This window comes from Trachypithecus francoisi, unplaced genomic scaffold (genome assembly GCF_009764315.1).
Source record: "Trachypithecus francoisi isolate TF-2019V2 unplaced genomic scaffold, Tfra_2.0 Lachesis_group12, whole genome shotgun sequence".
Lineage (NCBI taxonomy): Eukaryota > Metazoa > Chordata > Mammalia > Primates > Cercopithecidae > Trachypithecus > Trachypithecus francoisi.
The window spans coordinates 50,702,736-50,717,749 of NW_022681457.1; the positions used below are offsets into that span (position 1 = coordinate 50,702,736).

Consider the following 15,014-nt stretch of genomic DNA (forward strand, 5'->3'; position numbering starts at 1 on the left):
GTGACAAGTACATAATATTACGCTTCCTAAGAAGTATGTCAACGAATGCCCTTCCTAAGTAGCAACCTACCTAAATAACCCTTACCACTTTCTCCAGGTAGTTTTTAACAAACGAATTGCACCGCAGCTTCAAAAAATTGAAAGTTACGTGTTTACCTATCCATTCACTGCTCAGACAAAACAAAAACAAAAGCTACCTGTAGGAGACTTCTAAATTCCTTAATACTACAGTGTCATTAAAAACAAACACCTAGATTTACTCTACTTTGCTACATGTTACTAAGTAGTCAGGTTAGCTTTAATGCTTACCACGACAAGGAAAGCTGGCTTTTTTCCTTTCCCGAGGGTAATCCCCTCCCACCTCCTCCCTCTTTAAATAAAGTTAAAGCAATCCAAAAAACCAGCTTATTCTCAGCTCTAGAGTTCTCCAGCACAAGAAACAGTAGTTCAGCCTCAAGAAAAAGGCATCTTAAAGGCTGTGCATTAAAAGTTGCCAGGGATCCAGCCGCTTACATTTCATGAAAAGTACAGACCAGACCCGTTTAGCAAGCTGTGCACCTTAACTGGTCCAGAAGGCGCGCTGTGGGCTGGGAAAAGAGGGTGAGCAAAAGGCAAGATTATTAGTTTGGGTTGATGGGGATGGCGGGGCAAGGGGAGAACAGAGGAATAATCTGTAAGATCTGAGTTCCGAAGCTTTTTGGGTTGTGGAGGTTAGAAAAGTGCCTGTTAAAGTTAGGCCCAAGCTTCGGCAAGGTGGAACTGGGGGGAAAAAAAGAAAAAGAAAAAAAAAAAAAAACTAAAAAAACAACAGCGAACAGGGTCCCGAGTTCTAGCGTTCACAGTGAGGCCGTTAACGCAGCAGGAAAGTAGGTGTGTGTTTTCTTCCTCTTCCCGCCTCCCCAGAGAGTCGAGCCCAGTCCTTTCCCCTCATTTTCACCCCAGCCGAGTCCAATGGCTGCCCTCGCCGCGGAGTCGGGTCGGAAGCCGCCCCGCCCCCTCGCCTTGCTGGCCCTGGGGAACCCCTCTGCCCCACCTTCCCTGCCCGATGAGAGGCAGTGACTGCCGCCGTCACGTGTGCTGGCAGCCGCCAAGTGAGGCCGCTTTTGCGACGCGGTGACAGCCAAATGGTGCGACAGGAGGAGCTGCAGCCGCGGCCGCAGCGCCCCGCACGGAGAGGCTTGAGGCGGCTCCTGGCGTCGCCCAGAGGGAGCGACTAGGCGAACAGTCCGGTGCGGGCGGCGGCGGCGGCGGGCGGGCGGCGAGAGGAAGCCCGCTACTAGTGCCCTCGCTCCCCGCCGCTCTCGATGAACCGGACGGACTAAGCCGCGCCTCCAGTAGGAGCTGCGCCTCCATGAATTCCTAGTTTTTGTTTTTTTTTCTTTCTCTCCCCGTTCCTCATCCCCCACCCTGAGCCCCGTCCTGCCTTCTCCCTTTGCCAGCGGCGGCCGCCTCCAGGTGCGGAGTCCATACCGGAGCGCAATGGCGTCCAACCCCGAACGAGGGGAGATTATGCTCACGGAACTGCAGGTAAGGGCCGCGGCCCTGGCGAGAGTCGCTGGCGGAGGAGACAGGGAGAGAGCCCCGCGCGGCGTCGGGGACCAAGGAAAGCCCTGCGGCCGCCGCGCCCCTAGCCCGCTAAGTGCGGAAAGTCCGGGATGTCACTCGGGAACTGCTTCCCTCGGGGAACCGCTTCCCTCGGGAGCCGGACTCTCTCCCCCGCCAAAGCCCTAGCCTGCCACCGCTTTGCTTTGATTCTGCCTACCAGAGGGAACCCCATCTCTGCAGCCCTGCTGCAGCTGGAGCCTGCTCTCGCCCAGTCTCTGGAGAGGCCGGCCCGTCGCCCCCTCCCGCGGTGTCAGAGCTGCCCGCGAACGCCCCTGTCGCCCCCTCCCTTCGCGCGGCTGGGCCCCGCCCCGCCTTTCCTCCGTACTCGGCTCCTTAAACTCTTTTGAATGACTCCCAAGCTGTTTTCTTGTCCCTCCCCCTCCCCTCAGACTCCGCACAAAGAGCGCCCCCATAACTTCCAGCCCCTAGACAAGCTTTTTTTAAAAAAACGAGTCTCACCAAATGCTTGCTTCACTTCGCCAGCCCTCTTCAGGTGACAGAGTTTCTTTCCTCTATTTTGAGGGTTATCTTTTTCTTTTCCTTTCTTTCTTTCTTTTTTTTTTTTTTTTAAACCAAGTGATAGATACACGGTGCCTTTCTCGGCTACCCCTGCCCAGATCCGGAAGCTCAGATGCTGATGCTTTTCAGACTTTCATTTTCCCTCTCATTTGAGCACCAGAGAAAGAGCTATATAAGTTGTTTACTAATGAGAAAGCAGTCGACTAAGGGAAAACATTGGGCACCACATGTCTGCAAAAGATAAGAGCAAAATCAATCGCTTAGTCAGTAGCAGTATTATTATTTTCCCATTTCCAGCTAAATATTTGATGATGTAGGCACGATTTTCGTTTTTAAATCTCTATGTTGTACATGGGGACTTAAGCTACCCTGTCGCGTTTTTCATTACTTGGCAGTGTTCCAGAAGTGTTTACATCTGAATTTTAACAAAGATGTTAAAATTTCATGCTTTTTTGACTTAAAAGTTATTTTACTTTATTTTAATATAGTTATCTTTTAGCTACTCGAAGATTGTAGATGGGAATTAGAGAAAAAATAGCATGCTTGCGTGTCTTTTTGTGTGTTGGACAGTTAATTTTTTTAAAGAAAGACTAAATCTAGAAATTCTGAAACAGTTGATTCTTGATGTCAAAATTAAGTATTGCAACTGCATCTAAATTTCTTGTTTAAATGCACTTTTTAAGAAAACTCTTTATAAGTTTGGTTTCTTGTGCAGTCAGACGTAAGGTTGAAAACGTTGGTATAATAGTTGATACTCCTCCACAAAAATAGAGATTGTAACAATGTATACCAATGCAGTGTTGCACATTTAGAATCCTTTGGTAATGCAAAGCTGAATTTCATATAATTGAAAATGGTGCTATGTAATATTTTAATTACAGTTAGCCTTTTATAAGCAGATCTTACAGCATACCACATTTGCTAAATGAATGTAATTTACTATTTTATTAATAGTAAATAATTTGCATCAGCTTTTAAAATGGAGATGATGTGAGGCAAGTGAGAAATACTTTACATTGCCTGGTCTTAAACCATGAAAAACATACTTTGGTTTTGACTGAGAAGGATGATAGGGTCATTTTTCTTTTGAATTGAGCAGTGTTAGAGTTATAATATATTTGGCATTGTTACTTGTATTTTATAGAAAGTTGGCATAAAAGACACCTACTTCGGCACTGGAACTGAAAATTATATTTTCATGTGTATTAAAATACAATATTTAGGATCTTTTAATTAATAAGATCAATTTTGGTAATAACAAGGAAGCAAGCAAAGAAGGAAGAAATTTTCAATATGATGACTTAGAAATACGACCAAAATAGAGGCACACCTGAAGTTAAAGCTTCTAGATAAACTGAAATATAACCCCTTCCAGAAAAAAGACTAGTTTTTATTAAGTGTTACCTTATAGGTTGTCATATATCCAAGTCATTTTCTTGGTTTATTTGACTCCCAGTTTTGATAAAAATTATTGCATTTAAACTTTATCATGTTTATTAAAATTTTTGAGAATATTACTTACATCAACATTAAAGATAGTCATGAAGTTTGCTTCACCAAATATTTCCATCTGTTCAAACATTTTATTTCACTGGGTCCTGAAACTTGGTGTACAGTAACCAAGTATTTATTAAACTTTCATTGCAAAAATCAGTTTTTTTAAAAGCTTCTAAATTGTTCGAACTTAGACTGAAATACTGTTTAATATGACATTCTTCCCCGCCCCCAGAAGGGGTCTCGCTCTGTCGCCCAGGCTGGAGTGCAGTGGCGCGATCTCCACTCACTGCAAGCTCCGCCTCCCTGGTTCACGCTATTCTCCTGCCTCAGCCTCCCAAGTAGCAGGAACTACAGGCGCCCGCCACGGCGCCCGGCTAATTTTTGTATTTTCAGTAGAGATGGGGTTTCAGCGTGTTAGCCAGGGTGGTCTTGATTTCCTGACCTCGTGATCCATCCGTCTCGGCCTCCCAAAGTGCTGGGATTACAGGCATGAGCCATCGCGCCTGGCTAATGTGACATTCTTAATTCTTTTCTGCCATGCAGATTTTAAGTATTTAAGAAATTTTGTAACCAGTTTTAAGATGTATTTAATGGTTAAAACTGTTACTTTGCTATGTATCCTGTCTCAGGAATACTTGTTTTACTCTGAAAGTTACATATTACAACCTACCTTTAATGAAATTGACATTTGTTTAGAAATATATCCAGCTTTTCATTATTTTTTCAAATTGTAGAATTTGAAATACTCCACTGCTTGAGCTGGAATTAGCTTTTGGTCATGGAAAGGCAAAATCTGAAACTACAGTATTCTGTCTTGTTAATTACTGTAATAGCATGGAGTAATGTTTTTAAGTATTGGTAGTAATTCAGGAGGCTTATTCAACAAGGAAGCGTTAATAAACTATGTAAACTTTGGTGGCTAAAGGTTTCAAGGTATAAGGAAGACTATTTACCGTAGTAAAAATAAAAATTGGCTGTTTAAAATGACCAATTTATAATTTTTATCTCATAACTAGTTTGTTATGTTGTATTCTCTTTATTTTTTTTATTGTTTTTGAGGCGGAGTCTCGCTCTGTCGCCCGGACTGGAGTGCAGTGGCCAGATCTCAGCTCACTGCAAGCTCTGCCTCCCGGGTTTACGCCATTCTCCTGCCTCAGCCTCCCGAGTAGCTGGGACTACAGGCGCCCGCCACCTCGCCCGGCTAGTTTTTGTATTTTTAGTAGAGACGGGGTTTCACCGTGTTAGCCAGGATGGTCTCGATCTCCTGACCTCGTGATCCGCCCGTCTCGGCCTCCCAAAGTGCTGGGATTACAGGCTTGAGCCACCGCGCCCGGCCTCTATTTTTTATTTGAAGTATAGCAGAAAACTTAGACATTTTTGCAATGCCAAAGAAACTAAAGTTTATTTCCAAGGAAACTGGATTAATGAAAACTGTAAAGAATCTCAAAATGAAAGTGTTGGCTACAATGGTAATTTTGTAGAATGCAGACCAAATATTGAGCAGTGTACTAATAAAGCTATCTTGTTGATTATTAGAGATTCATTTTCTTCATCAAAATGCCCAATAAAGTGTTGGTCTGGGAATTTTAAATTCCATTCTCAGCAGATTTTATTTAGCTAGAGGTAACTTGCTCAAGTGGAAAGTTGAGATAGTTACCCTTAAATTACGGGGGTTAATTTCACCAGTTATGTAGTACCTACCAAAGCTATGTTGGAGGATATAAAGATGACAAGATAGGTTTTTGCTTTCCAGAAGAGAGTATAGATAATTGTACTGGAGGATAATTACAAGAGAGTACAAATAACATTTTAAAAATTATTTGCTACATATCAGACATTGTACTTAATATCCTATACACCTCATTTCATCTTTACAACAATCCAGTAAGGTAGGTGTTATTTCCATGTTGTGGATCAGGAAACTTTTTTTTTTTTTTTGAGACGGAGTCTCGCTCTGTCGCCCAGGCTGGAGTGCAGTGGCCGGATCTCAGCTCACTGCAAGCTCCACCTCCCGGGTTTACGCCATTCTCCTGCCTCAGCCTCCCGAGTAGCTGGGACCACAGACGCCCGCCACTTCACCCGGCTAGTTTTTTTTGTATTTTTTAGTAGAGACGGGGTTTCACCGTGTTAGCCAGGATGATCTCGATCTCCTGAACTCGTGATCTGCCCGTCTCGGCCTCCCAAAGTGCTGGGATTACAGGCTTGAGCCACCGTGACCGGCCGGATCAGGAAACTTAAGTTCAAGAATATTAAGTAAATTGCTTATGGTTACATTGTGTGTCTGACTTTGAACCCAGGTCTGTATGTTTCCCATTACACTATTCTTTCTTTCTTTCTTTCTTTCTTTTTTTTTTTTTTTGAGAAGGTGTCTCGCACTGTCACCCAGGCTAGAGTGCAGTGGTGCGATCTCTGCTCACTGCAATCTCCGCCTCCTAGGTTCAAGCGATTCTCCTGCCTCAGCCTCCCGAGTAGCTGGGATTACAGGCACCTGCCACCATGCCTGGCTAATTTTTTGTATTTTTAGTAGAGACAGGGTTTCACTGTGTTGGCCAGGCTAGTCTTGAACTCCTGACCTCATGATCTGCCTCCCTCGGCCTCCCAGAGTGCTGGGATTACAGGTGTGAGCCCCTATGCCTGGCCCCACTGTACCATTCTTTAAATTGCCACAGTTCTGGGGAACTATAAATATTTTGCATCTAATGTTATAGTTGTGTGAACTTTCTACAGATTGGCCAAAAATGTAATTTACCAATATTAACTTAACTTGTTAGCTCCATCTGTAACAAGGAAAAATGATTTCTACATTCAACTTGGTAGTCTATAATGTAGCAGTGTTTTATTATTGTAAATACGGTCTAATATTTCGCAAAGAATCATAGTACAAATAATCTTTTTACAGGATTTCTTCATTAAGAATTACTGTTTCTCATGAAAGGTGTCACATGCTTGCCCAAAACTTCCCAAAAGATTTGACATTACTCTGTAGACTGTCTGTGCTTTGCTTTAAAATTTTATGCTCATATGTAACCTAGCTCTGTGTTTGACACTTAATAGGTGCGCAATACATTGATGAGAAGGCTCCATTTGTCACCTAGGATGAGGGATGTCTAGATTATTTTAAGAGAATTTCATTATAATCTTTGACATACGAAATTATGTAGTTTTCTTTAATTTACATTTCTAATCCCTTCTCCCAAAAATATTCCCTTTAAAAGTACTAAAGGGATTTCTATAGTAGTTACATCATTCTTCCATATAGCACACTGGTAGCTTACTCATTTAATGGAAAATTAGAAGGTGGCGTCTAATTTTGCAGTGACACTGGAAAGTGGAAGGTCTGAGTTGGGAGGATTACAATTTTAGGGTGGTTTGGGGGATGGTAGTATGAGAAGGTAAGCCGGGTAGTTAAGACAGACTTTACATTGTTTTCAAATTAGAAATGTAATGCACATGTATTACAGAAAATCCAGAAAATGTGGAAAAGCACAAAAGAAAATAAAAGTTGCTCATAGTTCTGTCACTTAAAGACTGACGGACTTTTCCCACCTAAAAGTCCCATGGCCATAGAGTCCATTTTTTCTTTTTTTTCATCTCATTTTACTTACTAGAATTTTGAAGAAAAATGAAGCTCAGAGAATTTTAAGATAGAAATCACAGTAGGGTAAAAAAAAATTTTCTTGCCACTGGTTTTAGATGAGTGGATCTAATTAGCTTTTTTTTTTTTTTTTTTTTTTTTTTACTTTTTAAATCTCAGAATATTTCAATTATGAGTCACTGCTTTATTAAGAAGAAAAGTGCAGGCTGGGCACGGTGGCTCACACCTGTAATTCCAGTGCTGTGGGAGGCTGAGACAGGCGGGTCACGTGAGGTCAGAAGTTCGAGACCAGCCTGGCCAACATAGTGAACCCCTGTCTCTACTAAAAATACCAAATTAGCCCGGTGTGGTGATGTGCGCCTGTAGTCCCAGCTACTTGGGAGGCGGAGGCATGGGAATCGCTTGAACTTGGTAGGTGGAGGTTGCAGTGAGCAGAGATCATGCGGCTGCACCTCCAGCCTTGGTGATAGAGTGAGACCCTGTCTCAAAGAAAATGCAGTAGTATGGATTTAGTAATAGACAGTAATGAAGTATAGCAACAATTTCTTTGAACAATATATCAATACCGTGTGTTTTTTCAGCTTAGGTTTGATGCTGCTCTTATAGACTACCACGATGTTTGTAATTTGCAGCGCATACTTTACTGAATTAAACATGCTAAATACCTTCCTAAATATTTATTGACTACCAAGATAAAAGTCTCTGTGTTAAACTAGTGTTACTAAATGATGGCTCTACAATGTTTTGTTTTTGTTTTTTTGTCATCTCTCATTATTATTATAGAGATTAGGTCTAGGGTCATGCAATTCCTACCATTTACATAGTGTTGAAATAGGGAGAAGTAGGGACACCTTCTAGATATCATCTCTTTATCCCAGAGCTAGGCATCTGATTCCTTGGGCTCTCTTATTTCTGCTTTTCGAATTTGGCAATGGTAAATTTTCATGCCATTCATCAGAAGCATGTTTACTTTTAAACAGAGTAGTAGTTTGTAAATATCACCTAAAATAATGTTACTTCTATATCATAAATGGTATTTGAATAAAACAGTTAATTATACATTATTCCCTCAAAATATAGTGTGCTGATAATTGTCAAATGTCTATATTATTTCAAAAACCAGTTTTACTCTAGAGTATATGACATTAACATGATTAACTTTTGATATACAGCAGAGTTCAAACTTGACAGCAAAGTTGAAAACTGGTTAAAAGCTTCAAAAAGATTTAAAATTTAGAGTGGGAAAAATATATTAATGAAAAAGTAATTCCTTAATGAAACAGAAATAGAGAACCTGTATCTTTTTTTTTTTTTTTTTTTGAGACGGAGTCTCGCTCTGTCTCCCGGGCTGGAGTGCAGTGGCCGGTTCTCAGCTCACTGCAAGCTCCGCCTCCCAGGTTTACGCCATTCTCCTGCCTCAGCCTCCGAGTAGCTGGGACTGGCCGAGACGGGCGGATCACGAGGTCAGGAGATCGAGACCATCCTGGCTAACACGGTGAAACCCCGTCTCTACTAAAAAAAAAAAAAAAGAGAGAGAGAACCTTTATCTTGATGCATGTCTAGCTTCTCTTAATTTTATCTGATAACATCTTGTTTGAAACTAGCTCTGTTATCATACTTGCCTTTTTTTGCAATCACAAAAATGAAATTTGTGTAACATTATATACATAAATATTGCCTGTAAAACATGAAGATCAGGAAAGCATGGGACAGTGTACTTGATGACAGTAAACACCTTAGATGTGAAGGTAGTGTTGAAGTGCCTCATAAAGATGAGTGGATATCCAAGACTTATATAATACTGTTAGGATTTATCTCTTGTGGAAATTTGACAGTGACTTATCAAATTGGTGAAAGTTTTACTGCCCTGGCTCATATATACCTTAATTTAATGGAATGTAGTTATGACAAAATTTGAAATTTATTTTTGATTATAGAAGACATACCACCCAATACATGTGCTGAAAGTTATATATATATTTATTTTATTTTTGAGACAGGATCTTGCTGTGTCACCTAGCTTGAAGTGCAGTGATGTGATCTCGGCTCACTGCAACCTCTGCCTCCTGGGCTCAAGTGATTTGCCCACCTTAGCCTCCCGAATAGCTGGTACTACAGGTGTGAGCCACCATGCATGGCTGATTTTTATATTTTTTTGGAGAGATGGGGTTTTGCCATGTTGCCCAGGTTGGTTTTGAACTGCTGGACTCAAGCGATCCACCTGCCTTGGCCTCCCAAAGTGCTGGGATTACAGATGTGAGCCACTGTGCCTGGCCTGAGTATCGTATATTTTATACATTAATCATGTTGTTTTCCCTTCCCTGTAGTTGCTACCTTAGGGATTCTCTAAGGAGGTGTTTGTTCTCCCTGTTTCAGAATTTTCATTGAACAAATTTTATGCAACTTTTGGATTTTTAAAAAATGTATTAAACATCAGGCACACTGCTTGGATTAATCATCTATCAATCATTTTAGTAAGTACTCATGGACCACCACTCCCCCTTTCTCAAAACAAGCTAGGAACTTTAACCTACCTATAGTTTTCCTCTATTCTGTCCCTCTATTGCCACCTTCTTGTCATCTAGGTCATCATTTTTGAGTCCTGTGTTCATTCTCTTCCTTATATAGTAGTCCCTCCTTATCCGCGGTTTCAGTTACCCACGGTCAACTGTGGTCCAAAAATAGGTGAGTACAGTATAGTACTGTAAGATATTTATAAGTACTAAGATACTTTGAGAGAGACCACACTCATAACTGTAATTATAGTATAGTTATAATTGTTCTGTTTTATTATTGGTTGATTAACACTTACTGTGCCTAATTTATAAATTAAGCTTTAGCATCAGTATGCATGTTAAAGGAAAAGTGTATATACAGTTAAGTACTGTTCATGGTTTTAGGCATTTACTGAGGGTCTCTCGGTGGATAAAAGGAGACTACTGTGTATAGTTGGACATATAAATCTAAACGTCTTTTAGTTGTTTATATAGAATTGTGGTGAATATAATCTTTTTGAACTTGATTTTTCACCTGTTATAAATAAGATTGATCCACATTTTTGCATGGTGCTATAGTCATTCATTTAAATTGCTGTATAATATTTCATTGAGTAAAATATTCATTAACTCTCCTTTGGTGGATGTTTGGATATTTATCCATTCTCCCTTGTTGGGCAATTATTTTCTGTTTTTTGTTTTGTTTTGTTTTGTTTGTAATTATAAGCAAAGATCCTATGGACAGTTTGTGCATGTTTCCTGCTGTGTATGTGCCACAGTTCCTATTATACACCTAGAGGTAGCAGTGCTACCTCATAGGGTAGGTGAATGTTCAGCTTAAGAGATGATGCAGAACTTTCAATATGGTTGCACCAATTTATATTCATATTAGCAATATATAAAATAAAAGATCCTTTGGTTATCCATCCTCTCCTACACTTGATATTCTCTTCTTAGGTTTTACACATCAGAAGGGTGTAAAATGTTGCCTTATTTTTGGTCTTGATGCACATTTTCCTGGTTGTCACTGATGTAAAACACTTCTTTTTATGTTTGCCGGCCTTGTTCATGTGGTTCTTCAGTGAAATTCGTATTTATGTCTCTTGCCTATTTTTGTTTTTCTTATTGGTTTATAAGAGTTCTTCATATTGCTTATGTTAATCCTGTGTGTACATTGTGAATGTCTTTCAGTTCCTAACTTTTTCACTTTCTTTTTTTGGGGTTGTGTGGGAGAGACAGTTTTAAATGCTTTTACCTTCTTTGGCAAATATTTGGAATAATTTACGTCATTATCATCAACAGGCTTGCATTTACTATCTATTGTACATTTGGTATAGAAAGGATAAAGTTATATTAATAGTTTATGGCCTGGGGATTTGTAAACTATCCAAATGAACAACTATAGGAAGTTATATAAAATAGTGTATTGCTTCACACATACTAGGCGCTGAAATGCTAGGTTGATTTAGTTAACGAGTAAATTCAGAAGCAAAGAAATAGCAAAACTTATACAGTTCATCAATTGCTTATTTTCCAATTCCATATCTCTCTGTTGCAAACTACTTATTATTAGTCATTAATAATATTTTATTCTTTTGTTTAAAGGGCAGTATATTCCATAAGGTTGTGTGAGCAGTTATTTAGGTATTTTCATAGCTTGCCATTAAAATGCTGGAGTTGATCAGATTTAATACTGGATATAAAGCAAAATATTAATCATCTGCACAGTTTACTAGTATTTACAAACTCAGAATCCTAAATACAGTTTTTGTCATTGCTGTGCATCTTTTGATAAAAAAAATTCTTAAGTCAAATTTGTCCTTTGTTTATCATACAGTAAGTCCTCACTTAATGTCATTGATTGGTTCTTGGGAACTGACTTTAAGCAAAACAACGTATAATGAAACCAGTTTCTTTTTTCTCATCAATGTTATAAGGAAGTGATAATTATAAACAAAGAAACATTAGCCAGAAGTGGTGATGCACACCTGTAGTCCCAGCTACTTGGGAGGTGGAGGTGAGAGGATGACTTGAGCCCAAGAGTTAAGGCTGCAGTGAGCTGGAATCAGGTCATTGTACTCTAACCTGGGGAGCGTAGTGAGACCCTGTCTCAAAGAAAAGAAATGATATTGAGCAAAACAGCTTTATTAAAGGACCTGCAGCACATTGTTTCTCTTAAAGTCACAGTTCCAAGAACCCATCAACAGTGTTAAGTGAGGACTTACTGTAATTGCTTTTCATGCCCTTTTAAATAAATTATTCCCTATCCTGGGTTTAAAAGATAGTCACACAAGTTTGCTGCTAAGAATTTTGCAGTTTTATTTTTCAGATTTAAGTCAGCTTATCTGGAGTTGTTTTTTAATAGACTTCATTTATTTAAAGCAGTTTTAGGTCCACAGCAAAACTGAGAGAAAGATCTAGAGATTTCTCAAAAACCTGCGTCCCTACATATGTATGTATGCATTATCGACATCTACCACGAGAGTACCTTTGTTACAGTTGATGAACCTATATTGACACATCATCATCATCCAGAGCCCAGAGTGCACACATCTTGGTGTTGTGCATTCTATGGGTTTGTACAAATGTATAATGACGTGTATCCAGCATTATAGTATCAAACAGGATAGTATCACTGCACTAAGCTTATTCTCTGTGCTCTGCCTATTCATCCTTCCCTCTCCTCCATCCCCTGGCAACCACTGATCTTTTTACAATTTCCATAGTTTTGTCTTTGGGAAAATCTCTTGCAGTTGGAATCATACAATGTGTAGCCATTTTGCATTGGTTTCTTTCACTTAGAAATAAGCATTTAATTTTCCTCCACGTCTTTTCATAACTTGATAGCTTATTTCTTTTTAGTGCTGAATAATATCCCATTGTCTGTGTGTACCCCAGTTTATTCATTCACCTACTGAAGGACATCTTGCTTGCTTCTAAGTTTTGGCAGTTATGAATAAAATGCTATAAACATCCTATGTAAGTTTTTGTGTGAATGCAACTTTTCAACTCCTTCGGTTAAATACCAGGGTGTCCAATTGTACGATAAGAATAGATTTGTAAGAAACTCCCAAACTGCCCTCCAAAGTGGCGGAACTATTTTGTATTCCCGACAATAAGAGTTTTTGTTGTTCCACACCATCTCCAGTATTTCGTGTTGTCAGTGTTCTGGATTTTGGTTATTCTAATAAGTATATTGTGGCATCTCATTGCTATTTATTTAATAGCTTTGATTTTTGAATATGGAGATAGGTCTGAGTTATTTTAATGTTTAAAAACATTATTTTGAAATGTCTACCAGACTTCTTTATAATGCAAATTTAAAATAGAGCACTTTTCAGCTTTTAGGATAGAAACATCTGCAAATAGCTTTATTAGCCTAACTCTGACTTGCAAATTTGATAAATTTTTGCCAGTTAGAGTTACATCATGTTAGGTTATGTATTGAACTGTACCTGAACTTATCCTTACCTAGCTCAGTAATACCTCACTTTTTCCTTGTTATATCAGTTGGTGGTTCTTTTGTTTTTTTTTTTATTTTATCTCCTGAAGCTTTGGGTCAGTAAAAGTCATCCTTGTCTTAGCTCTTGTTGACACCCATCCCATTCTCCAGTTGTGGCTCATACTTTTTATGTTGTTTTCTGTCATCTAACCTACTCCTGCTCCTTTCTTCTCAGCATATCACTCATCTCTATGTAGTAAGTGATACGTGCTCTTCAACCTTGTGAGTTTCCTCAAGTTTCTTGTCTTTACTTTCAAATTTCTTGGAATTTTAGCCATCCTTTTTATTTCTACTGAATTTTAAGGAAAAATTGCTTCTTCTTGCTAAGGTTATACTTTCCTGGACTTTTGCTTCCTCTGGAATATCATGTTTTACTCTTTTGCAGGATGGGGCTTTTCATTATCCACTAGCTTTTGGCTTAAAAATAAGTTCACGTCTCATGTTTTTATTATACTCTTTAATACTGTTGTACCCACAAATTTCTTTCTTTTTATAAGAAATTTTTTAGTTGCCTTGTCTACCATTTATTTAACTTACTCATATATGACTTCTGTCTCAGTTATTCTGTTGAAATAGTTTTCTTAAAGGTATCATGACATTCTGTTGCTTCTAGTCTTTAGAGGAAATTGATACTGCTCCAGCTTCCTGAAACTAATGTTAATTAAACTTTGAAGACCCTGCACAATATTGGTTACTTTTCTTTCATCATACCTGCCTCTGTTTGTTACTACTGCTTTTGTTTGGTAACTCCTTTTCTACCTTTAATGTTCCACCTATTTCTAGTCTATTTTTCCTTTAATTTATCCTTCAGATTAACCACCAGAATCTGATTAACCACCAAAACCTTGTTTAGTAACAGTTGTGAAAAATAGAAAACCACTTAAATTAGCTTAAGCAGAAATTGGATTTTTTGGAAAGCTATGGGGACGTTATCACTTAAGGATAAGATGTATAGCCAGATCCCATGAGTACTAAACAGGAAACTGGATGCTTTCTTTCTGGGGCTACATGTTCTGCTTTCTTTAAGTGTGTGTACTGCTTTGTATCTGTGTATACTGGTTCTCTTTGCTCTCTTGCCTGTGGTCTCTGAGTGGCACTCCTAACTTCTAAATTTACATTAACTCTACAAGTTCAGGGCACATAGACCACAGCTGACTGACTGAGTTGCTATATGTCACAATTTTAACTACTTAGATGAGAAAATCTGAGTAGCCTTAGTCAGTGGAACATGTGTCCCTGATCCATCTAACTATGGCAATCGAGGGATGAGATTCTCTGGTATCAGTATGGCTTCAAGAAACCTCTTGTGAGGTTGGGATAGACTATTTTCTGAAAAGGGATTCTAGGTTGAGAATTCTAGGGATTCTCCTGCTTGAAAGTTTCAGCAACTTTCTATCAATTATAGAATAAAATGTATTTGTACTTTTCATCATCTGACCCCAATGTTTTCTGATTTTTCTCCCTATTTATCTTACATTCTAGAATATTAAACTATTTACATTTCTCTGAACCATACTCCCTATCTTTGCAAATGCTGATTCTAACTTTAAGAATACTAATATTGCTTGTCTGAACAGCATTTGACAAATTGGACAGTCCTTAAAATTCTGATAAGAAAATCATATTTATTGAATATATGAATATGTTTATATCTAATAAAGGTTTTACTGAAGATATATTTTTGATTAATAAATTTAGGAAATTGGTCATGCAGCATTTTGATACATTTGCAAATTAGCCTCCAATTTTATAGCTCCTGTTATTGAACATATCACTTAATATGGTAATTGTTACATGTCTC

General features: G+C 38.9%; 1 protein-coding gene and 1 long non-coding RNA gene across 7 annotated transcripts in view; one reads left to right on the forward strand and one right to left on the reverse strand.

The window, feature by feature from the left end:
* The window catches only part of LOC117092214, a 152,111-nt gene extending 149,776 nt beyond the window's left edge, over positions 1-2,335 (reverse strand). Inside the window, exon 1 of the long non-coding RNA XR_004440671.1 lies at positions 2,065-2,335. This is a non-coding gene — a long non-coding RNA (uncharacterized LOC117092214). The remainder of the gene's footprint in view (positions 1-2,064) is intronic.
* The window catches only part of PKN2 (protein kinase N2), a 162,154-nt gene continuing 148,166 nt past the window's right edge, over positions 1,027-15,014 (forward strand). For 2 of the 6 annotated variants that reach the window (XM_033225496.1, XM_033225495.1), the window contains exon 1: positions 1,368-1,527. In XM_033225496.1, the coding sequence (XP_033081387.1) occupies positions 1,480-1,527 (48 nt within the window). In that variant the 5' untranslated portion in view covers positions 1,368-1,479. Of the gene's footprint in view, positions 1,528-9,666; positions 9,691-15,014 lie in introns of those variants that run through there. The other 4 variants (XM_033225494.1, XM_033225493.1, XM_033225491.1 and 1 more) reach the window with 4 other exon arrangements.